Source organism: Gopherus flavomarginatus, chromosome 1, assembly GCF_025201925.1.
Source record: "Gopherus flavomarginatus isolate rGopFla2 chromosome 1, rGopFla2.mat.asm, whole genome shotgun sequence".
Lineage (NCBI taxonomy): Eukaryota > Metazoa > Chordata > Testudines > Testudinidae > Gopherus > Gopherus flavomarginatus.
In genome coordinates, this window is record NC_066617.1 from 166,496,922 (window position 1) to 166,523,309 (window position 26,388).

The following is a 26,388-nucleotide window of genomic DNA, read 5'->3' on the forward strand; positions in this document are numbered from 1 at the left end:
TAATCTTCATGTGGCTTGATATCTCCTATTGCCATTTAGCCTCCTATGCCTTTCCTTTTTTCACCTCTTCAAGTTTGGGTTGCTCCCAGCGATCTATATCTGGGCCATTCACACTTTGCATGTATTATGCATATTTAAAAAGATGCACACATTTTGAAATATGGACGTGTATATAATATGGTTTTAAATGTGTATATGTTTAATGCAATAGTCTTTGCATTCTCATAACTCTGTTCATATCTGTGTAAGTGTATGTATACAAATGCTAGAACTCTAAATGGTAAGATGGGTGAACTCAAGTGCCTGGTGTTAAATCAGGATATTGATATAATTGGCATAACAGAAACTTGGTGAAACAATGATAATCAATGAGACACGATAATACCAGGGTACAAAATATATAAGAATGACAGAGTAAGTTGCGGTGGTAGGATTGTGCACAATATGTGAAAGAAAGCATAAAATCAAACTTTATCATAGAATTTCTATGGACAAAAACTCCATGCTTGGATAATAAGACTATAGCAGTAAGAATATACTCCTGACCGGAATGGTGCCTGTGATCATAAAATGCTCAGGGATTTTAGAGGGGCTACAAAAACAGAAAACCTAATAATAATGGGGGATTTCAACTATTCCCATATTGACTGGATACATGTCACCTCAGGATGGGATGTAGAAATAAAATTTCTGGACACTATTAATGACTGCTCCTTGTAGCAACTAATCCTGGAGCCCACAAGGGGAGAGGCAATTCTTAAGTTTATATGTGGTCAGAAACGTGACAAGCCAAAATGTAACAGGAAAGCCTTAGAAAAGTGAATCAGAGGGAAACTTTAAAAACTGCATATCTCAGAAGACTCTTCATTTATCTTGCTCCAAAAATATTCTATCCTATAATGAGATTTGGAATGTGAAATGTCAGGTGTGTTGATTTATTTTTGGTGGATGTAGGGGTGGGTGGGACCGTTTGAAAATCATACTTATCATGGGAAGTTAGCTTTGTTAGCACTTCTTCATAATAGTGTTCAATCCAGTATATGAGTGCTGTATACCACTAAATGAAAATAAATGTTTCACAAATACATCTTCCTGCAAATTAGGCCCATATGAGTTCCACGTGCATTCTTATTTTGTAATTATTAAAAGATATACAATACTGTTTATTGTGATGAGCTGTTAGTTAATCTCTGCACAATGACAATAAACTTATACTGTGGATCTTTCCATTAACAAGGTAAAATTACAGCTGGTCAGCGAATACTGGGGGCTTGCATTACCTGAAAGAAAGTTATTTTTACAAAAGTCTTCAAACTCAAACCACAGTGGAAATTCCAGTCAGAAATTCCATTTCTCTACTAGAATTTGTGGATCTGTGATCATTTTGCAGAACATCTTCGCCTTGCAGCCAAAGATCTCCACAAAACTTGTGGCATACCTTAAATGGAGAGAATCCTCCCTGAGCCTCCCACCCCACTGAGCCCGAACTAGCTGCATCCGGACCTCAACCCACCAAGTCCCACTCCCCAGCATCCAGACCTCACACCCAGACCACCCCAGTGAGCCCCACCACCTTCACCTTGGACCCCCTTGAAGAGTCTCATTGTCCCTGCATCCAAAACCCTCAATGAGTTCCTGTGCATCCAGATCCCTCACTGAGCTGCCTGCATGCAGATTGTCCCACACAGAAATCTCTCCCCTCCACACCTGGATCCCCAATCCCCACTAAGCCCCTCCACACTTGGATCCTGTTGGGCTGAGCCTGTATAACCATGTCTTGTGCGTCTGATGCAGAGGGGCAGGGCCCTGGGGTATTTCTGGGACAGGGCTAGCCCTTGCACTGTGTCAGGTTCAGGTGCAGTCTCACCGCCAAGTCCCTGTCCGGGAGTGTGGGGAAGGCTGCAGGGTGATCTCCCATCTCCGTGCAGCCATGCTGGAGCTTCCACATGTATTTATTGATTGATAAAATTTGAAGAATTTTGCAGCATTTTAAAATATTATGTGCAGACTTTTTTTTTTTCCTCTGAATTTTTAGGCACAGAATTCCCTTAGGAGTAGATTTTGGAGATGTAATGTAAAGTGTATATTAAACCAAACTACAGAGGGGGCATTATCTGGGGGTTAATGGTCCATTAGGAAGATCTGATAGCCTGAGATGCTCACTGTGGGACATCAGCTCATTCCGACTATGAATTAGTACCCAGATATGGATTAGGTGGCTCTTGCTATTAAATATAAAAACTTGCTGAAAAGAAACTTTCTTCTGGACTTGTTCTAACTTCAGGGCTCTATGCATTTAATATAACTAGTATGATGTAATGTGAGTGGGATGTTGTATCCTTGGTGTCTGCTTTATGTCCTTTAAATAAAAAATGTTGGAAGATAATATCTGAATGCTTCAGATACTGTTCAAGATGATTTTAGTGAACATTAAATGAATTAAAAACTGGATAACTTGTCATCTCAAAATGCAGTATTTCATGGATTCATCCTCAGAATGGGGGAAGAGTTTCTAGTGGAGCCCTAAAGAGATTAGTTCTCAGCCCAGTTCTGTTTAATATTGGTATAAATCACTTGGAAAAAACATATAAAATCATTTCTGAGAAAGTTTGCAGATGGAATCACACAAGCACATGTATTTTTCACCCTGTCTAGTAGGCTTGGCAGAATTTGAGCTAGTAGGTACTGTGGAAATTTTTCAAGCCCTTTTTCTAGGTTCATGGCTGGTCTTGCAGTATACATAGGCTTGGCAGAATTCAGTTTTTATTTTATTTTTTATAATTTTGCTAGATATCTATCTATTTTAAGCATTTTTTATTTTTATCTATTTAAATTTTCACACTTGTGGGAAACTAGGGGGAGAAGGGTGTCAGACAATAATTATTTAATTACCATAGATGTTTAGATTCAAGAAGTTAAAAGCTATATAACTGTTGAAACACAAATTGTCAGCATCACATGTCAAAATATACAAAGTAAATATCCTTAAATAAAATTCTAATAAGTGTTTATGCAGCATTTTTCTTGATTGCCTATCTGTACATTTTGATGATTGATGGAAATATTTTGTCATCACTTTGTGTATGTTTGGTAATTTGACTTTTACTGACATTTTTAATAAAAATCTAATCCTTCCAAGCCGAGGGTATACAGTGTTAACCAGGAGTCTGTGTCTATAGTAAACATTGGACTTTGCTTCCAATAAATGCTTTCTCAGGGCTAAAACCAGACAATATTTAAACCTGTTGTGTGCTCTCCAGGTCTTAATAGTATAGGAACCTGTTGTTTTAGTCTTACTGCTACTGGGACGTCATTCTCATGCAATCTGTCATGTTGTTGTTGTTGTTTCCCATTTAACAGTGGTAAAAGGTTTAGAAAATGTGACCTGAGGAAAGGTTAAAAAAACCCTGGATATGTTTAGTTGTGAGAAGAGAAGACTGAGGGGGATATGATAATTCTTCAAATGTCTGAAGGGCTGTTTATAAAGAAGATGGCGATGGGTTGTTCTCCATGTCCACTGAAGGTAGACAAGTAGTAATGGGCTTAATATGCAGCAATGGAGATGTCGGCTAGATATTAGAAAAAACTTTCTAGCTACGACGATAGTTAAGTTCTGGAATACGTTACCAAGGGAAGTTGTGGAATACTCATCATTGAAGGTTTTTAAGAAGAGGTGGGAGAAACACCTGTCAGAGATGGTCTAGGTTTACTTAGTCCTGCCTCAGTGCAGGGGGCTGGATGATCTCTGGAGGTCCCTTCTACCCATATATCTCTAGGGTTCTCTAATAGTCCTATTTAATTGTTATGCTGTTTAAGCTCATGTTCATAGGTATCCCTGATTGAATCAAGAATTGAAATGCATATGATGTCTGTACTCTATTCATCTCAAATACTGAGCATGTTCTTCACTTACAATCAGTTCACTTTAGCCTCAATATAATTAGAAAACTTAATGTGAGCTTACATTGAACATAAACAGATTTTTTTAATGAGTTTTTTTTTTCTTCCTAGGTAAATACTGTGGCCTGGGCTTTCAGATGGACAGTTTAATTGAGTCAAAAAGTAATGAAGTCACAGTACAGTTCATGAGCGGGACACACCTTTCTGGGCGTGGATTTCTTGCCTCTTATTCAACCACCGACAAATCAGGTATTTGTCAGATTCAGTTAATTATTCTGTCTAGTGATTAAAATTAAAGCTTTATAAGAAGTACAAACTTATTTTTCTGTGTTCTCAACATGAGCAGTGGATATCTAAAAATGCACACTCTTTTAGGTGTCATCGTAACACTTCTCAACTGTCCTTCCCCCTGGATACATTAAGTTACTGTTCAGAGTGGGTTAAGCAATGCTTTAGATAAGACTAAATACGTTTGTTTGGAGAATAACAACCAAGACGCTGGATGAAGGGTCCTGAAAGATTTTTAGTGTAGATCACCTCTTGATAGAGTGGCAGTACCATGGAATTCTGATCCCATTCTCAGTCTCCTATAATCCCTGTGGTAACTGTTGCATTTTTCTACCTTTCTGTTTTCACACACATCTATCAGTTCCAGTCTTTTGTCAAGTATCAGAGGGGTAGCCATGTTGGGCAGGATCTGTAAAAAGCAACAAAGAGTCCTGTAGCACCTTATAGACTAACAGACGTATTGGAGCATGAGCTTTCGTAGGTGAATATCCACTTTGTCAGACGCATGGCTTATGCTCCAATACATCTGTTAGTCTATAAGGTGTCACAGTAATCTTTCTGTCTGATCTGCTGCTCCTTACCTTACCCCTGCATCATATCCTGTTTCCTTGCTCTCTCCGAGGAATCTTATGGCTAGGGCCCAGCTAGTGACTTCTTGTCAGTTTTTGTACAAACAGCATCTTTGTTCCCCTTCCATGCTCTTATGGTGCAATGACCTGCAATGGAGGCGGCTATACATGTTCTTCCTCTTTCTTTACATTTGGTTCTACTTGTGTTCAGCCTCGACACCAGTAGAAGTGGAGGTAGAGCTACACATGATCTCCAGTTCTCTGTGAACCACATGCAAGTGTTCTGCAGGCCACAGTTTGAGAGCCTTGTTGTTTGAGTTAATACTACAAAAAAGTGGATGAGGTCGTCTTTCCGTTCTGACATTTTATTGTGTGTTTTCTAATTTGACTTGCGTAAATGTATGTGTATTTAAACTTGACAGTTCAGATTGACATCGTGGACAAACATGTCAGATTTTAGTTGTCACTCTGATAATGTGGGAAAGGCCCTCCTTGGGTTCAGTACTTTATCCTGCTCCACTTGTGCAAGACTGTCATATGTTAAAACCCAGAACCCAGTACTAATTTCATCCTCTCTATTCAGTTTCCTCTTGTAAGCAGAGTATAAGAATTTCTGACTTTTTAAAATATACTACAGTGCACTTACAGGCATTCTGTGAAGCATTACCAGGAATAATTAAACTTAAACTATGCAAAATAAATTAACAAGATCAATTTTGTAATGTTTACATGCTAAATTCTCAATGGATTTCCAAGTCATTAGTACAAATTATCAAGGTTCTACTGTACCATAAAAGATTCACAAATTAGTATGTTGTTTAACAAATACCTCGTTTTTCATTCAAAGACTTTTTTGTTTGAACCACACATAGCTGATGAGTCTGAGAGATTCAATTTCATGGGCTTCATGTACTTTTTAAAAAGTTGGCTAAAATTGGTTGTCTCTATCTTCTTCTTGACTTAATATTTTTTTTCTTTCCAGACCTAATAACCTGTTTAGACAATGCAAGTCACTTTTCTGAACCAGAATTCAAGTAAGACTGCTCTGCTTGTTTTTTCCCCCCGTTACTATGGTTGTTTTACTGTGGTTTTATTCATACTGTTACACGCATCATCTTCCACTTTGCCACTTCGTTTCAAACAGAGTCCTTTGGATGGTGAAATTTAAATGATTAAATGACAACATCGTAAGTTCTGACCTTGCAGTTTCCAAAAATGAAGATAATCATTTTATTATGCAGTAGAACCTCTCTAATTTGCACTAAATGAACACACAGAAAAACCAGCAGTGTCCTCACTTTCCAGTCAAAATTAGTAGTGCTAATGAGGGCTCATGTTACTAAGAATTCATTGCTTTTACAAAATAAATTACAAAATGTGCAGAAGTATTACCTTTAATACTCATGTCACTGTTTACAGTCTCAATGACCACCATAATCACTCCCCCCGCCCCCCCCCTCTCTTTTTAGTTCCTGGAGAAACTGTGGTAACTCTCCCCCCTGGAATAGAATACAATGCCTAAAGATACTGTGTGTGGTTGCCATATCTGTCACAACTTAAATCTAACATACACTTGTCAGATGATAAAAGCATATTTTGTGATGCATTAGCCCTTGCTTTTCTATTATTTATTCACTTACTAATTTGTAAAATTAATTTGCCATTGGTCTCACACTTAGTGTGAATTAATGAGGTTCTACTGGGACGTAATAGACAGTTGTGTTCTTTCAGGTAAATGGTAGACAAGGCTGGACATCAGGAGACATGTTTTTTCCCAAATACGTGCATCATTTAAAGCTATAAAGTATTGTAAAGCCAATAAATGAATTTGGGTTACATTTTGGAGGGCCTATAAACTCATGGCACCACCACTCTTTCAAGGTTTGGCCTGTGCAATCCAAATCAACAGTTTGCCCCTATTTATTCCAACTTTCTTCCTCAAGTATTTGCTTTTACTTATTTTGTGATAGAAACTGGCACTAGAAGCTGAACATGTGCTTTCATAAGCAATTCAACTATCGTGCCTCCTGCCTTCTATGCTCTAAAAGCATTAGCTGAAGTCAACAAGTTTCTTATGATTAAAGCACTATATGAAGATATTCTGTAATGTACACTTTTCAGAGATACAATTTAAAATATAACATATATTTATTCACTTATATATTAATATTATAAACTTTTAAACTGTGTGTGTGTTATATATATATATATATATATATATATATATATATATATGTGTGTGTGTTATATATATATATATATATATATATATATAACACACACACAGTTTAAAAGTTTATAATATTAATATACACACACACACATACATACACATACCCACACAGTTTAAAAGTTTATAAAATAAAAAAACACTAATGCTAGAGTTCTGGATTCTGATTTGAAAACTTCAGAATTTACAAATGATTTATGTATGCACACCAGCCATGATACCAGACATAGGGATATTTACTTATTAAAAATGTAGTTAAAGCACATACTTTCATGACATTCCTCTCAAATGCCTGGTTTTTACTGTTCTAAATATTTTCTTGAATATATATTTCTGATTTATATGCAGTGGTGTTGTAGCCATTTCAGTCCCAGGATATTAGAGAGAGACAGTGGGTGAGGTTATATCTTTTATTGGACCAACTTCAGCTGGTGAGAGAGACAAGCTTTCAAGCTTATACAGAGCTTCACTTCAGGTATGGGAAACATACTGAGTGTCACAGTTTAAATACAAAGTAGAACAGATTGCTTAGCATAAGTAGTTAACATTTTTCAAGGGGCCATTTTTAAGGGACCACTTCACCTTGAAAGGCCCCTTGAAATATGTTCTCTTCTTATGCTAAACAATCTGTTCTACCTTGTATTTAGCTGTGATGCTCTGAGTACATTTCCCAGACGTGAAGAAGAGCTCTATGTAAGCTCAAATCCTTGTCTCTCTCTCTCACCAACAGAAGTTGGTCCAATAAACAATATTACCTCATCCACCTTGTCTCTATTTCAGACTTGATAGAGTCTCAAATCTATCTACTTGATGGCTGTCTCAAATTATGACGTATTGATAGGTGGTAGTTTTAGACCACATTACGGTACAGTATTACAGTCCTACCAAATGGTAAATTGTCTGTTCATGGTTTGAGATGCAAAACTTTAAATTACAATGTGCTGCTTGCTCTTTTTAAAATGAAGTGTAATGGCATGCATATATTGACTTCATATCTCCTTTTCTTCCAGTAAGTATTGTCCAGCTGGATGTGTGATTCCTTTTGCTGATATTTCTGGCACTATTCCTCATGGATATAGTGATGTAAGTAAATTTAGACAGTACAGTATATTCATTTTAAGTTTGATTAAACTCTGCACTTTTTGATAAAAATCTGCTGCATATGTTTTTCTGTCAGCTCTATTTCCTTGACTCTGGGAGTAGATACTTACTAATGTGACATGCTGCTGATTTTGCTCAGCTGCTTCATGGCTGGAGCTCCAGATGTTGCTGTCTCTAAGAAGTGGTTAAGCACTCCACGCTCTTACATTTTGATATCTGTTGAGAAATGTGGATCACTAGAATAATCTTCATTACTTCCCATTTTATTTCTGTTGGCTGGCTGTCTCAAGTCTGTAATATTCAGCTTCCTAGAGAGGAATCTGTCTTCTTAATGGTGTCCTCTGATTTCATGACACTGTAATGGATCTCAATAAACAGCAGCCATATTTTAGCTCTTCCTCACAGAATGGAGATTGATTGTGTGGACTACATTGTACTCTGGCAACAAAAATAGCTGATTATCTAGTGTTTCCTCTAGTAATGTGTATAAAAACATCTAAGTTGTGTGTGTTTAAGTGCTAAAAAGTGTATTGTGTGCTGTCTGTCAGAGATTAGATAATGTGATGAGTGGTACTCTGTCAACAAATAAGTATGTAGCTCCTCAGAATTGTATAATGAGCAACTATACCCTTCCTGCACTTTCTGTTAAGAGAAACAGGTTACAGTAACCAGTTTTTTCCTACTTGGCTTTTAGCATATGTACATATGTCTATTCTCCTTACCTAGTCTAATCTAAAAGATTCTCAGGAAAATAAACTGAAAGTCACTTGCATCACCTCAGTATGTAAGTTCCAGCTGAAGACCTTATTCGAGCATAATGTTGTATTTCATACACTTCCATTACACTTCTCTTTCAGAAAACAGAAAAATGCATTTCATGTCTTATACATTCAAAAATGAATGGTGCCTGTGGGTAGTGGGGAGACAATTAAATAATAGCAGTTTCTTTATGGCATAAAAATTCTGAAACACTTTGGAAAAAAAGAATGTGGACATTATTTTCTATTTTCTTCAAAGTCCTCGTCACTTTGCATGGCTGGTGTGCATGCAGGAGTGGTGTCCAATATTCTGGGTGGCCAAATCAATGTTGTAATCAGCAAAGGCATTCCATATTATGAAAGCTCTTTGGCTAACAATGTCACCTCAAAAATGTAAGTATATTTGCTCTGTTGTTTTCATATATTTAATGCTTACCTCTTGGTAATAGGAGATGTAAATTTATCTGTGATCATCAATTGTATCAAGGGAAAACTTTAAACTAGTGGAGTTACCCATCCATAGGAATGGTAGATTCTGTTCTAAGTAGGTTCTTATGCTGTACTCATTTTTGTGGTATATGATTTCCTGTCCAAATTATTGTAACATCTAGGCCATAAGTGAAAATTAAGACTTCATTGCAAAACTAGGGAATCTACCTTCAAAAATATATGGAACGGCCATAAACTCCTAATAGTTTTTCTTCTAAATAATAATTTGATTGAATATATGCTAGTCTTGACTGCTATTTTGTAGTTTGTTGTCATTCATGTATATAATGAAACAATATCATTTTTGTAATTCTTTGTTCAGTTTTCTTACAGTGAGGTAACTTTTTTTTTTTCTTCTTCCATTTTAAAAGAATAAATAGCCAGGGAAGGATTTTTTTAAAAAATTCTTACCTATTGCAGTGTAAAACTTCAGTTTGAATCTTAACAGCTGATCCTATAGCACGTCCTATGGCTGATTGATACATTGAGGAAAGAGCAGGTGGCTGCTCTTTTTGGTTACTTGAAACCTGTTTTTAAGGCTGACTGCCCAGACCAACCTGAAACCCATTGTGGTGTGTGTTTGGACTAGTAGATTATTGTCCGTTTTGAGACCCCCATCTACATTTGGGAAATTTTCTGAAAATTTTCTGCCATTGCTAACCCGCTGTTCAGTCCTGTTGATGGCAGCAGTGTTGGGAGCCCTAATGTAGAAAGATTACTGGCTGCTCCTGGCATTTTGAATACTGTATCATGTAAACGTCTTCAGAGCAAGTCCAATTGGTATGGTGTAAATGCCAGTGTCTGTTCTACTCTAGGGCTCCCAACATCACAAATAGCAGTGGAGCTGAACCAGTGTTGGTAACAGTGGGAATTTTTTAGAAAAATTTAGTTTAGACAGGACCTGAATGAGCAGTGAAATAGATTTTTTTTTTAATGGATTCATAGTCATGTTTTCTTCTGAAGCATCAACATACTGTGTTACGGAGTCTGCAGGACTTTGAGTATTAAAGGATTATATATTGTTAGAAGATCACAAACTGAACTGGGTTGCTGGTACCTTGTCTAAATTTGAAGCATCAGTGCTGCAGTGCTCTTTGAAATATCAGAACTCGTAGAACAGAGCTTAGTTTAGTTTGATCTGTTGATGTTTCAAGTGTAGCCGTGCCTGGGCATCTGGTACTTAGAACAAGGATATTGCACAATGCAGATTGTGAGTAACGTGGTGGTCCTCTTGATTTAAAGCCTTCTGGTCTTACAAAACCCCAGTAAATGAGAGAGGGTTTGGGTGGAGGGAGCTGACCGTTGTTTTCTTATTCAGCTTCATCATTTAGATAGCCAAACATTTTTAATTTGCTCTTCTTCTAGATATATCATTAGCTGCACTTTTATATTTCTAGTTTACATCTGAAATCTTTTAAACTAAGTGGTACCTTCTACGCCAGGTTTCAGCCTGAAGCAAAGGTGTTCATACAGTGCTGAAGCCATTATCCATAGTGGTGGTAACAGGTGCTACTTCAATAAGTAAAAGTATTTGGCCATGAATAGGTTTCTGACGGGATGCAGTAGTAGGGGGAAAATAAAATTGAGAACAATTTGCCTTAAATGTTTCTGTGACAGCCACAAAAATAGCTTTCTTTTTGTTTTTTGCAGAGGACTGTTATCTCCAAGTCTCTTCACGTTTAAGACTAGTGGTAAGCATATTATCTATGAACCGCATATTGATTTTTGATATAAACTTAGAGTGGGACACATTTTTTAAAAAATAAGCCTGATGTGCTTGCAATTTACTTTTTTATTTTTATTGTGTTAATCAAATAGTACCATTTAGATCTTTGGATTATTGTGAGGATTGGTCAGAGTTTTAGGACTTTGAGTATACAAATAAGTGATGAGTATGGTTGGTATCAATGCTTTGTCTAATTTAATGAGACCCTTTAATTTAATTCAGTTGCTCTGAGTCATATTTCAACTTATGCATTCCTAAATGAAACCTCTCCATTTCTAGGTTTGAGGCATTTAAAAATGTGTTCCCTCCAGCCTCCAAAGTTATTCTTTAGCCAAGTTATAATTATTTGGCCCTTTAAATCTTTCCCCATATGCCGCTATTCAAGAAGGTTTATCTGTCCAGTTACAAAAAGAGACATTCTTTTACCTTTTTGTTGCTTTCTTAATATAGTTTACAATATAAGAATAAAATTATCTAAGTGTATTCTGAAAAGTGGAAACGTCAGTATTTGCTCAGTCATTCTATATTTATAGCAGTTTTTTACATTCTATTTCTCTGTTCTGTTTTACTTCATCCTTAAAACTAATTTAAGCTTAAAGCTCAGCCTCTTGCTGAGTGTTAACTGAGTTTTAAAAAATATATAATTCTCAAGCCCCTTAATTTCTATTCTTTTTTGTTCTTGTCTTTCTGGTATTTTGATGCCCAGAACTGAATGTAACATGCCAATCCAGATTCTTTCTTGCCAGAGCCTTACTAAGAAACTGTCATATCCTTGCTATGCCAATGCGTAGGCCTCTGCACATAAAGCCACAAATTCCACTGATCCTTTTTGTTGGTGCATTGCACTGAAAACTCTCATTCAATAGCTGTCCAGTATAATCAGTCTTGTACCTTTCAGACCATTATTGCTTTCCATGTTTTACCCTTCCTTCCAATATCTCCTCCAGATTATTTTCTCCAAGATACATTAGCTGATGTTTTCCAAACTGAATATAACTTTTCTGTAGGTCACTTTTTTATTATTTCTTTCTCTTTATTGATATTTGTAACACCTCCAACTTTAGTTTCCTCTGTAAATTTTATTGGTGTACTATTTACCCCCGATCTAACTCCATTAATTAAGTGATTAATGTCAGACTAATGTTACTCAGCAGCCAAGTAGACCAGTGGTTCTCAAACTTTTTTTTTCGTGGACCACTTGAAAATTGCCGAGGTTCTTAGCAGACCACGTAATGATCTTTCCAAATGTTGTTTGTACCGTAAAGTGCTTTGGATAAAAGCATTATATTAAAAAAAAAAACTTAATAATAAACTTTTTTTGTTCTACAAATAAAAGCACAAAACTCATATTTTAATATCAGTAGTTTTACCTTTCTAATGTGATAGATGTGCCCTCTCTCCCCTGCTGTGGCAGCCCCCGAGCTAGGGCTGGGAAGGAAGGGGGTCTCCCCAGCCACAGAGATGGGGCTGGGAAGGAGGGCCATCTCTCCCTGGCAGCCACAGCCCTGGAGCTGGGGGAAGTCGCCTCTTTCTCTGGCCTCCACAGCCCTGCACATCCCAAATTCCCCCCACCCCCTCTTCTTACCCCACTGCCCCCTCCCATCTACCTCCTGTTCCCCCTCAAGGCCACCACATCACCTTGTATGTGCATCTTCTCTAGGGTCCAGGCATCTAATTAGTGGAGCTACACCTGCACGGCTCCACTAATTAGGTGAATGGCCCTTCATTCTCTTGTGTGCAGCTGCCCAGGTGCGCACCTTAGAGGGAACTATCCGCGGACCACCTGAATGGAACTCGCAGGCCACAGTTTGAGACCCTCTGCACTGGACAACTCATCTGTAACTGAATATGTTGCTTTTTATCATTATCTTATGTTTATAGTTTTCCAATTTGAATTTACTTTGTGAATTTTTAGACACTGAGGTAGATAGTTTGCCATGGTATAAAATTAAATATCAGACTTGCAAAAAACAATATACTACACAATATAACTTTAATTTAATAAGGGAGAATTCAGAGCAAGAAAATTTGATTGTGTAACTGGATTTTGCACCTGAGTCCTCATCTCTTATGTTGTTCAGGTTGCTATGGGACACTGGGAATGGAATCTGGAGTAATCCCTGATTCTCAGATTACTGCGTCATCAAGTCTAGAGTGGCCTGACCAAACAGGCCAGGCACACATCTGGACTCCTGAAAGAGCCAGATTGAAAAGGCCTGGACCTCCTTGGGCTGCTTTTACCACTGATGTGTATCAGTGGTTACAAATAGACCTGAATAAAGAAAAGAGAATAACAGGTAAGCAGATCTGAGATGGCTTTTAAAATTGTATTTGGAAAGGTAGGAATAGGGTAGTTTAATAACTGATGCAGTTTTAATCTGGGATTATATATGAAGTTCAGTTGGCTTCTGACTGTAATCAGAGCAATGATGTTTCCATGATCCCTACAGTTAACATACCCAAGAAATTCTAGAATTACAGGTGGACAAGTTAGGTTTTACTCTAGGGGGTGGTTTTGCATAGAATCTTTCCAACAAGTTTTGTATAACTGATTCCCACCTTTATATTGTTTTTTCAGCCTTGTCCTGTTTCTGCTGATTGTCCTTTTGGATCCACAAGGCTTTTCTGGCTTTCTTTTATCCATGTCAATTCTCAGTTAATTCTCTTTAATGTAGCAGTTTGCATTCTTTGAAGAGGATCACCCAAAGGAGGCGTTCCAATTTTACATAATACTTACAAACTAATTTTTGACTGCTGACTTCAGTCTTTTAGTGGTAGCCATATCTTAATCTTCCTTTTTTTGTTTGTGTAACAATATCTAAAGTGGTATCTGTTAGTCTGCATTCTTTTCCTAGTCCCCTTTTCTGATTATGTAGTTAGATTTTATATCAAGTGACCTTCCTGTGATAAGGTTTTTCCTGGAAACTGTAACTACAAAAACTGAAGGGTCATGCTTCTGCTTATAATCGTTCTTAATTTTAAAAATGATGGATTCCAAGACTCATGCCTCATGTTGTTCTGATGCTTTCTTGTGTGTGTGTTGAAAGCCCTTTACTGGCCTTGTGCATTCCCATCTGTCATCTCATCATCTCTTCCATTTTCCTGTGCATAAAGTGATATCCTTCTAGTACAAAACTGACGGGTGTCACCTTGCCATCTCTCATTAACCTGATCTCTAGCTGCTGTCACTCATGCCTAATTATATTAAAAGTATGTAAACAGAAGTAAAAAAACCCAGGAAAATCACCACACTGAATCATTGTCCTTTTTAACTGTTCTCCCAACAACTATTTCCCTTTTGTTCATACCATGTGGCCCTTTGTCACTTTTCCCTAATTGTTATATTAAGATTAGAAAGATGTTTGAGATGAGGACCTTGCCAAATTCCTGCATATTATGGCACTATAGAAATAGTTATGTTCTAAAAACATTTTCTATCCCATTTGCATTATGATGCCTTTTTATTGTTTCATACCTTGGAACTCATATCAGTGTTGCAGACCAGAGTTACCTCATTTGATTACTCAGACGATAAATTCACTTTTTATTTTTTTGAGCTACCAAAACCAGCCAAGTTGGATTTTAGTATGTTCATATGCTCTCCTTAAGGGAATTCTTTTGTCAGTGTTGCAGTTTTCTATCTTTAAAGATAACTAAAAGAGAGAAATAAAAGGCAATGCATAGTTAAACAGCATTAACTCTGATTCCGTTTCCCACCACTCTTGTGCCCACTTCATCTTGCATACAAAATAAAAGAGACAGAATCATAGAACCATAGAGTTAGAAGGGACCACAAGGGTCATCAACTGTAACCCCTTGCCAAAATGCAGGATTTGCTGTGTCTAAACCATCTGAAACAAGTGGTAATCCAGCCTCTTTTTGAAAACCTCCAGTGAAGGAGATTCCATGACTTCCCTAAGAAGTTTGTTCCATTGTCCTGCTGTTCTTACAGTTAGGAAATTTTTTCCTGAGATTTAATCTAAATCTGCTATACTGTAGTTTGAATCCTCCATGGCAAGAGAGGACAAATTTTCTCCATCTTTTTTATGGTAGCCTTGACATCTTGGAGGAGCTTTTAGAAGACTGAAATATCAGTAAATTTACTAAATCCACTTTGTGTATTTTGCCTGTGCATTTGGGGATCTTTGTACATGTTATTTTATATTCATTATTTATATGATCCATTGCTACCTCATGTATGGAGAAACAGCACTTAAAAGGTTTTTCATTTCCAATTAAGTAGCTAGGGCTTAATATTATGTCTGTACTGCATCTCACATTATGATACACATTTGCATTTCAAACTCCATAGGCTTTCAGGGAATTTTTCCCTAAATGGTCATTTCTTGTGAAGAGATGTGAAAGCCTGTCTTGTTCCAGTGCCTATGTGTGATCTTAAAGAAAGCAGATGTATTTTGTAATTATTATTGTTACAAGTAAGGTATACTTCAGTATAAATGCTACATTTGTGTACAATCAGCCTATCATTAAGTGTAATCCAATCTGGTAGATTTCTTCTCAGTTTTCCTTGTCACTGATAGAGAACAGACTGTGATAGATATTTCAGGACTGATCCTGGTTGAATATATGCATCCGTAGGCTTAGATAATCTTCTCAGTCCACAGGCAGCCATGTGCTGAGTACAGCTGTAAGGTCCATGAATCACAAAAGTATAACGTCCTCATGTTGTACACCCATTTATGACTGCATGGTTTTGAGTGCATTCCCCACACTGTGTACATTGTTTAGAAGGCAAGCTGCCCTTTCTTTGGACATGTGACCACAGAAGGAGAAAGTAACCATCTTTTATTCTTGCATGTTCTGTGCATGTTACTAATGTCTGTGCATGTGCTCTTTCAACATTCACATGACTCATCAAATTCATCTCTGTGTGCTTCAAAAATATTTAATTTTTTAATATAGATGACAGGAATGGCAACACTAATTTAATTTATTTTAATCTGTTTACAAAGCAGGAAAAAACCGTCAGAAATTTCCTCCATATTTTCACTAAGATATTTGGGCTGTGATCTAGCACAGCAGATATGTGCAAGCTTAACTTTTATGAATTGTCAGGTAGACTACTTGTGTCATAAAGTTAAGCAAGTGCATAGTGCTTTCCTGGATTGAAGCTTTGATGAGTGGGATGTGTGTCACAGCTGGTGCTCAATAATTATTCATTCAGTAATACAATAAGTTTTTGCAGTTTCACCGCATATTGAACAGCAGTGGAGTTTGGAGCAGTCAGGTGGGAACCGTTGCATGAAGGGATTGATAACTATCAAACAATCTTACATTGGGATAACAATTAGTGTGTGCTGGGAAATGGAACCCCTGACACTCATTGTGCCTTAATTCAGAGGTTTCTCATGACTTTGCTGTTGTGATCACGGGGCCTCCCCTTGTGTATATAATATAGCTGGCTTTTTTTCTGTTGCTGCTGTTCCATCTGTTCTTAGTATTTCCTGGGAGAAAAAGGATTAATTCATGTTGATTAAATCAGCCACCCATCTCTGAGAAGAGCTCTTCCCTAATTTTGTTCAGAAAGGCTGCTTGTACCTTAGTACCTGTAGTAAATATTAATCTAGAGGGAGAGTTGTATCTGCTATTTTTCTCAATTCCACCATGGACACACTGCTTTCTATTTGTGGAAGTGGGTGTGTTCCTCAGAAAGTAGAGGACAGGGTACTTCGGAGGTACACTGCATTTGCTCCGTCCAGAACACACAAGCTAAGATCTTTAGGTCAAATCATGGCCATGTGCTTCAGTGGATGGCAGCATGTGTTCTGTGTGAAGTAGCAGAGAGCTGGAATACTGGCTTGTGGTGTCTGTCTTTGTCATAGTCTGGGGATCTCCCTCTCATGTAAACCCAACTGTAGGGCAACCATTGCATGACAGGTTGCATTCACTTCTATTTCCTCTTCTGCATTAATTCTTCAAAGTTGTTTCACCTTTTCCTTATTGTGTGTGTTTGCAATCTGCCTCATGCCAAAAATGACTCTAAGACCTATACTTCAAGAGGACAATCCTAAACCATCCTCTTTTAAGTGATCAGTTCAATCCCACAGCCCTCTCAGAGATGGTCTTTGTAATCCCGGCTAATAGTCTCAGTGCCAGTGGCAGTACTGGTTCATCAACTTCCATACAACAAACTTTTGTTCTTCTTTCCATCTTCTCTCTGGCTGTGATTCACAGTTTTGATCTTATACTTTTCCTTTAATTTCGTGCCTGTATTAATGCTTTCTATAAAAAAACCTTTCTTAGACTATTATAATACTATAAGTACCTGCCTAAGAAAGCTTGTGGTCTTTCAGTGCTGCTTATATATAGCCTGGGAATCCAGAACCAGGGTGGCTTTGGTTTTGTCTTTGTAAATCCAGAACACAAGGTCAAATGCAGCAGCCTGATGCCCCATCAAGAAATGCAAAGAAAAAAATGTTAAGGACGTTTTCAGAAAAGTAACTTAAAATAATGATAAGGAGACAGTCACCAGATGTGGAAGTTATAGATCCTGATGGTTTAATATTTTAAAGGGTTTCCTCTTAACTGACACAGAGGAGAACATATGCTTGATTCCTCTACTTAAAGTTGCCATATCCTGGGTATATGCTTCGTATTATAAATCATTGCATGAAAACATTGACATAAACATTTTCAAAGAGAGACATTTGGCATCTATGTAAATGGAAACCTTCATATTCACAGGCATTATAACTACTGGATCCACCATAGCAGAGTACTACTATTACATCTCTGCCTACCGAATTCTATACAGTGATGATGCACAGAAATGGACAGTATACAGAGAACCTGGTGTTGATCAGGATAAGGTAAAATTAGTACAGACTTTCTAGATATAGTCATAGATGAGTGTTTAGATAATGTATATATGACCAGGCATAATGAGGAAAATTACCAAGTGATTTTTCTTCACAGCATGATAAATTACAGTTTTGATCCTTGGCCCAAGAATAGCATATAAGCAAAATTAAATCTGAATTCATACAAATATCAACATTCATGAGATGTGGAAAATATACAAATATCGAGTAAAGATTTGAATTACAGAAGTGATATAGGGAGAAAAGATCTCTATTAGAAAATTGCCTTCCTATAATTGTATTCCCTTCAGAATATCTAGACTTTTCCCAAAATACATTTTTCTTCATATTTAATAACATAGACCAGAGAGATTTTCTTTCCCCTGTGAACATAGTGTAGTATTTGGATTTCACCTTTCTCTATGCTGTTTCTGTTCATCTCCCACTATTTTCACAAAAATATTAGCACATAATCTTTTTTCCTTCATGGCATTTAACCAATTAAATTCCATAGTAAACATTTAATTTTTAAAAGTTCTCACTGAGAATGAGTTATTGTGATATGTAATTTCAAAATAAATCCATATTAAAAATGTGAGATTATTAAACACATGGTATATCCTGCACTAAAAAAACTTTAAAGGTATCACTTGAATGGCTGTAGGTAACAAAAATTAGATAAAACTAATAATCTCCTTAATTCTTCCCAGTGGTCTAAATTCAGATTCTGTTAAAATAATGGCAAAATTCCTGCTGACCTGTCTGAAACGAGTGTTGGGTTTATTTTGCTGCAAATTTGTAGGCACAATATATGTTACCTGATGGGTTTCATGCAGTGTCTAGAATCCAATAAAGTGCCTTTTCTAGACCCTAGGATAGACCCTAATGTGAGTACAGTTTTTTTTAATTTTTAAATTATGTTAATTTGCTGTGCTTGTTTCCATACACAGACAAAATTATAAAGAATCCAGCTATGTGTGGGAAGTCTGATCATTTGGCTGAACATGCCAATACTTTCCTTGGAAAAAAGCTGCTATCTTATGCAGTTGAACAACCAACAGACTGTCACATTTCTACTCTGTTAAGAATACTCTTTAAAATTACACTAATAACTTTAATATCAGGTTTAGGAGTATTTCATAATGAGATTGTCCTACTTTGTCTCTTTGTATTGCTGGTATTATACTTTGAGTGGAATTGCTCTTTTTTTGTCTTTCCCAAAATGTTCATGTAATTAAATAAGATTCCAAGAAACGTTAGAGGAGACGGTGGCCAAACTTTTTAAAACCAAAAGTTAGAAATATTTAATTGTTTTTTCTTATATCCAGGCTTACCATTCCAACACTTGCTTCTTCTGGGATCTGCAGCTTCAGGAGGTAGGACCAGACTTGTCAATCAGCCGAAAGGAGCTTGGTTCACCCTTCTAGAAAATGTCCTGGTTCCCTCTGCCTCCTAACATGAGAACATAGCAAGCACTTAGAGGAATAACTCAGAAGCCACACTAGAATTCCTTTGTTTCTACTACCTGGGAACATCTCTGTTTGAGTGTTCAGTATCTTGTGGTCTCCCCAACCCCCCTGGCTTCAAGCGGAGCCAGAGATAGAGGCCTTAGATGGGCAGATCCCCTGCAGACATTCTCGGCAGAGAGATCCTGTTCTTTCCATATCCAGGAGGAGCCCTTCCCAGGGAGTGCAGTTTTGTAGCCCTTCCTTCCGGTACCACCAGAAGTGACATTCCAGTTGCTCAACTGAAATGAGGAACCTAGCAGCCTGAGTTCCCAGCAGTAGCCAAACAGGAAGGCCCAATCAAGAGGGTTCAACAGTTGTGAGAGCAGCACCACGATAAATAAGGGTGTCCTAGTTACCAGAGTTAGTTATACATCTACAGACATGCCAGTAACCAGCTCCAGTGCTGCTCCAGATGTCTCTTCCTGAACCTAAGGCTTCTTCAGACAGTCTCCTGGATGCCACTGGCAGATTAGGGGCTGCTTAGCTGAACTCTGCTCCAGAGCAGAAAACCCTGCCCATGACTGACCAGTCATACCCAAACAGCCACCAGTGCTTTCAGCCAGCCCTGGGGTAAATAGCTCACCATTGCTAAACTCCCTAGTTATCCTAGAGATACCCTTCTGCAGAATTTATCCAATGGTTGCTGCCAGTCTCAGACAACCAAACCATTTTGTCGTCATCCTCCACCTCAGTCATCAGTATGACTAGTGTAGGATAGCCTACCGTCTGAGCTGGTCCTAAGAGCCTCCTCTTCCCCGCTGGACACCAAATGGACTTTTTTTTCAGGAGAAGGCCAACAAAGGTCAACTATATCACTCAGAGGGAATTTCAAATAAGGTGACATTGACCCCTTCTGCTTTGGACTCCTTTCTCTTGGAGGAGGTGAAAGTGTTCCTGCAACCTAGGAGAGGAAGCAAAGGAATTCTTCGTCCTACCCTGCCTAGCCTCCACCAGAATATGACTGAGAGAAACTGGATGTAGGTCTGAACCTCTTGGAGCTAACCAGTCTCACGGATCCTTCTCTATAAAGGATTAAATCTATAGCTCTGGTGGTGAGAAGCCAAAGACAAGAAAGAGCCATGTACTGAGTTCACCTAAGGACTCACTCATCTGAGAATTTCTTCTTCCAGACAACTTGCCTGCCTCAGGTTTGGATTCAAAGGAAGAATCCCAGGAATGGCTCCTCTTCTCTCTTCGCTTTCTCTCCTGCCAAATCTCCACCCTGTGTATTGATACTCACGTAGTTTCAGGGTTAAACACAGGACAGTCAACAGAGATGTTCTTTCTTTAAGATTGCAAAGTAGAGCTCTTGATCCAGTCCTGGAAAATATTTAAAAACTGAGTGAGGCCTACCGAACGGGTTTAATCAGCACTCTGAAATAGCTCAAATTTAACACAGCCTCAGGGTTGAAGTCAGACTGCTACCCTCACAAAGTGTTTACTCAGCCATCAGTAACTATGAGAATCAGTCATCCTTTTAGAAGGCAGTGTTCTACCTAAATTGCTCAGTGATCACAGGCAAGAGTCCTCCTGGTGCTGTGGCCATATCTGCAGGACTTAAGCATCTTCTCTTCTTCCTCTGCTACATACTTTGCTTGTGCCATTTTGGCCTGTAAGCGTTTTCTCTCAGAAAATACCTGGCTGGGCCAAAGGACCTGAAATCAACTACTAAATAAAATGGCTCTCTCGGAGCAGCTTGAGTATCAGATTTGTGCCTTCTTCCATTTGCTTTGTGGTACCCAGGAGCACAATAATAAGGCATTTGGGGACTGTACAATGGAACGCAGACATCCGAAGACTTGATAGTTTCTTTACTGAGCATTTTATTTTTGAGTGCTTTGAATGCTTAGACAAAGCAGTCCTAGAAGTCAAAGATTAGGATGAGAAAATCCTGCCATTGGCAAGGTACCAGAAGAAAGATTTACAAACCTCCAGTTAGGAACAAACAGTCTTTTGAGGTTTTTCCTCATCTAACTTCTGCTGATGAGACAGTAACTTGATGGAAAGGGTGTTGGAACAGATCCTGCACTAAAAATCCCAGAAGTATTTTCTCCAGATATCCACCCTGAACAACAAAAATACTTTGCTTCCCTTCTCTCTTGTACCCATCCGAGGGGGGAGCTCGATGGAGTCATGCTTCTCCAGTGTCAGCCAGTAGCCTGCCACCTCCTTGGATCAATGGGTGACAGAAGTAGTTGGTAAAGGTTCTGTAATAGGATTCAAGTCCCTTGAAGCTGATTCCTGCCTCCTCCAACTCCCTTTTCTTCTTTTCAATGCCTGATAAAGTATGTTCAGATGATTTGGGAGGTTGCTGTCCCACTTGCCGGTCATTGAACCAGTACAAGACTGGAGAGGATACTCAGAGACCAGTTCCACATTCTTCTTCATCCTATGCAGTCACAAGGGATCAGTGTTATCCTGCATTTGAAGAGCGTGAATGTGCACCCACTTCAAAGATTCTTATTCCTTCTCTCCCATGTTCACCTTCATGCTATCACAAATTGTTTCCAAGAAGAGCTCTTATCATTAGCCTGGACGTAAACCAGGAATGGATTCAAATTGGGACACCTGGTTGAGAAACTGGACCGGATAGCCCATCACATAAGTATTTGCAATCTTGTTGCCTTTCATCTTGCAATTCTAACCCATATTTTGATGGGAAGTCTTCTGTTGACAGTTGAAACATAGGAAAAGGTGTCTTCATTACTTTTATTTTGTGTGTCAGAATTCTTAGGATACCTCTAAGCCTTGGAAACAGTCACACTGGGAAGTCTTCTGGAGAGGGGAGTAAGACACTCCCTGATGACTGACAGGACTGGTCCTGCCTGCTGAAGCTACACAGGAAAACTGGCTAGGAACTATGAGTTAGCTTTGAGCAGTCTGAGAAGAAACATAATCAGCCATTGCTTTTAATTCTAGCTTTGACTGCCATCTTCTGGCCTTTAAGGTAAAATCTTCTCTCTTTAGCCTGATAATTAGACTTCATGATTATTGTCAAAGATGTTTAGTTGGATCATTCTCCTGCCTGAGAATAGAAAGGTTTTCTATTTTTATACTTAGATATAAGCCTCTTCTGTAGTATATTTGAACTGTATGTTTTTGTCTCTAGTATAGTGACCACCTGCAAATTCCTGAAGTGGAATGCAATGTGTAGCTTGAAAGTCCATTGTAGTTAATAAAATAAAGTCTTAAATAAAGGAAGAAATATTTAAAAATACATTTGTAGAAATGTACTTAACCAAAACCTGCCAGTTGTGATGAAAAAGTATATTTAAATAATTGGAGTAAAAAAGGAATCTATAGTTATACTAGTATACTCCCCTCTGCTCCTAGATCACCTTCTATACAGCTGTGCTTTTCAGTGGCCCCTTATATGTGGATGGTTCTCCCTTTGATTCTTAAATATCTGCATAGTACACGCATCTGGAGGTTTTATTCCAATTTACATTGTTAAAAATAAGTTTAAAAAGTCAAGAGTTGAGCACTGTTGCAACTCTTGCTAGTAGTTTTGTAACTCTTGCAAGTTATAAGGAAAATTGTGAGAAGAAAATGGCGATGCAACCAGGGCTTTTTACGATTATGTTTCTGCTATTGCTTCTAACCTTTTATTCTGAAAAAATCAGAAGGAAGCATTTGAAGTGATGATTAATGAGAAGTGAAAGATAAAAGCTAACCTGTTGTGGCTCATTTGCTTTCTGACGGGGAGACGAAAACAGCAGGGGCAGATAGGAATACAAAGAGAAGGCGGAAGTTTATTTTTATCTAAAAAAAACCCCTTTGCTTCCCTTACATGTGTTTTCATGTTAAAAAAAAACAAAAACCAAGTTTAAGACAAATCTGATTGAGAGACTACTTCAGTGCTTGGTACCATAAATTTGACCTAAATAGAAAGAAGCAGTGAATGAGCAGCAATACTGTTCATTGTTGATCTTAGTGAAGACGCTGGCTAACATTATCAAAAGCAACTAATGATTTTAGTTGCTTCCATTCTTGGGTGCCCAGTTTGAGAGAGCTTAAAGGAGATTAATTTTCAGAAAATGCTGAGCACATGCCTGAAAAATCTGTGCCTAATAAGATGTTAAATTGGGTTCACAGAACCTCTATACACATTAGGAAATTTTGGCCACTGTTTGGCATATTTAAAAAAACAAACAAACCACATTTTGCAATTGGGTCTCTTAATCCAAGAGCAAAGAGCTGTTTAGCCAGTTGCAGACTAATTTTGTGCCATTCAGTAGTGTTTATTGATTAGCATTACGATATTAAACAGTCTAGAAAATTGAAGAAAGCATTCCTTTCTATTGCTGCTATCACATTATCCTAGCAATAGAAACTGGCATATAGCACAAACAAGAATACAAGTGAGCAGTTAGGAAAACAGATCTTCGTGCATTAGGCATCAGCCCACTCATATCTCTCTCTCCTGAAAGTGCTCTCCTTCTGTGGGGCCCATAAATGCTACCTTATGTCAGTAAGAACTGTCAGCACACTATTAAAAAAGAAAATCGTCCTAAATTAAAGCCATCTTCGATGTCTGTCTGTTCTTGTGATCTATCTGTTTAGATTAGATTAGATTATAAGCATTTTGGGATGGGGACTTCCTCTGAATTGTACATCACAGAGTACACTGTCAGAAGTTAAATACCCTACTGTTCAATTATTTTAAAATAAACAGAATAGACTCCCTTTACCAACATACTCTCTGAGCAAATGAGGCCCATAATATATTTGCAGGCTTCAGTGTCTAGTTCATGCACTTATAAAAACAGTCTTCAGAATGATAAAACTCTGGAGCCTGGTGTGTAGTATACTGAGAACGTCTTTGACTTTGTCTTAACACACACACAACTCTGTTACGGTATGCTATCCATGTACTAATGTTGTTTATTTTAGTGAATGAAACTACTTTCTGTCCCTTCAGAAAGTAAAAGTACAAATTAGAAAGAAAGTTGATCAGTATTTTCAAATTTGAAAAAATATACTTTGATCCCCAAGTATGTACTGCTAAACTAAAAGCATAACACACACATCATAATTGCATGGATGTAGTTCTAAAACAAGAGTGGAGGCAGATAGTGTATTTTTTTGTTTTTTGTACAGCACCTTACACAATGGGGTCCTTGCCATGACTGGACTAGATGCTATGATAATACAAATAATAAATAACAGTAATTGTAGGGAGCATAGAGCCTACAAGTCCAGTCAGTCCTCCTACTTGTTCATCCAATTGTTAAGACAAACAAATATGTTTACATTTACGGGAGATAAGGCTGCCCACTTCTTATTTACAGTGTCACCCGAAAATGAGAACAGGGGTTCACATAGCACTGTTGTAGCCTGTGTCGCAAGTTATTTACGTGCCAGATGCGGTAAAGATTCATACGTCCCTTCATCAGGGGCGGCTCTAGCTTTTTTGCCGCCCCAATCATGGCAGTCAGGCAGCCTTCGGTGGCTTGCCTGCGGGAGGTCCCCGGTCCCGCAGATTTGGCGTACCTGCCGCTGAATTGCTGCCGAATCTGCGGGACCAGCGGACCTCTTGCAGGCAAGCCGCCGAAGGCTGCCTGACTGCCGTCCTTGCAGGGACCAGCAGGGTGCCCCCCGTGGCTTGCTGCCCAAGGCACCCGCTTGGAGCGCTGGTGCCTGGAGCTGCCGCTGCCCTTCATGCTTAAGCCACCATTCCAGAGGACATGCATCCACGCTGATGACGGGTTCTGCTCAATAACAATCCAGAGGAGAACCGATCGGTGCATGTTAATTTTCATCATCTGAGTCAGATGCCACCGTGTAGCGGGGTGGTCACCCGCTCCTGCCTGGAAGGGCTTAAAACAGCCCTTTGAGAGGGCTGTGGCAGGGGAAAAGCTGGTCTGATGGGGGAAACCAGCCTCAGCTGTGGCCATGCCCTAAACAGACCCAGCTGGCCTTATAAAGGCCAGGGAAGCCAGGAGCAAATACTCTCTCTCTGCCTTTAGAGGGAGAAGGGCCTGGCTGCTAGGGAGCGTACCTGGGTACCTAAGGTGGAGCAGGGCTGGGGGAAGGCAAGAGGAGCTGGGGAGCTCTGGCCTGGAAACCCCCAAGGTTACAGGCCTAGGGTAAGGCCAACTGGGTACTGGGGTTCAAAGGGGCAGCCCACGAGTAGGCAAAAGCAGCAGGTCCAAATCCCTTTGCCTGTGATGAGTGGCTGATACACTGCAGTCTGCCCCAGTGAATGGGGGCTAAGTGATGACTGGCAGTAGCCAAGACTGAGGCAAGGTGGGGATAGGGGGTGGAGGTTCCCCTGGGAGGGGAGATCCTGAGATTAGGGGTTACTGCCAGAGGGGCAGCACCCCAGAGAAAGGGGCACCGGGGTCCTGGGAGGGACAGAGTGCCAGCGACAAGGTGGATCACTGACCTGTAGAGGGTACTCTGACAGTTGGAGAGCTAATTCCCAACAGAGACCAGCAGGAGGCGCTGCAAGGGTGAGTCCACTCGCTTACACACCAGCAGATGGTTGATTTTCTTTTTTGGTGGTTCGAGTTCTCTAGTATCTGCATTGGAATGTTGCTCTTTTAAGACTTCTGAAAGCATGCTCCACACCTCGTCTTGCTCAGATTTTGGAAGGCACTTCTGATTCTTAAACCTTGGGTGAAGTGCTGTAGCCATCTTTAAAAATTTTACATTGGTACCTTCTTTGCGTTTTGTCAAATCTACTGTAAAAGTGTTCCAAGACTGCTATAACATGAAGTATATGGCAAAATGCAGGTAAAACAGAGCAGGAGACATACTATTCTCCCCCAAGGAGTGCAGTCACAAATTTAATTAACATATTTTTTTAATGAGCGTCATCAGCATGAAAGTAGGTCTTCTGGAATGGTGGCCAAAACATGAAAGGGCATGCAAATGTTTAGCATATCTGGCACGTAAATACCTTGCAATGCCGGCTACAAAAGTGCCATGCAAATGCCTGTTCTCACTTTCAGATGACATTGTACGTAAGAAGTTGGCAGCATTGTCTCCCATAA

The 26,388-nt window shown here is 38.8% G+C and overlaps 1 protein-coding gene across 4 annotated transcripts in view; it reads left to right on the forward strand.

Moving 5' to 3' along the window:
- DCBLD2 (discoidin, CUB and LCCL domain containing 2) overlaps positions 1 to 26,388 on the forward strand; it is a 58,827-nt gene that overhangs the window by 19,537 nt on the left and 12,902 nt on the right. For 3 of the 4 annotated variants that reach the window (XM_050958206.1, XM_050958214.1, XM_050958233.1), the window contains 8 exons: positions 4,012 to 4,149; positions 5,740 to 5,791; positions 7,998 to 8,070; positions 9,106 to 9,239; positions 10,986 to 11,026; positions 13,143 to 13,358; positions 17,767 to 17,891; positions 19,211 to 19,258. In XM_050958206.1, coding sequence (XP_050814163.1) covers positions 4,012 to 4,149; positions 5,740 to 5,791; positions 7,998 to 8,070; positions 9,106 to 9,239; positions 10,986 to 11,026; positions 13,143 to 13,358; positions 17,767 to 17,891; positions 19,211 to 19,258 — 827 coding nt within the window. The remainder of the gene's footprint in view (positions 1 to 4,011; positions 4,150 to 5,739; positions 5,792 to 7,997; positions 8,071 to 9,105; positions 9,240 to 10,985; positions 11,027 to 13,142; positions 13,359 to 17,766; positions 17,892 to 19,210; positions 19,259 to 26,388) is intronic. The other variant, XM_050958223.1, reaches the window with a different exon arrangement.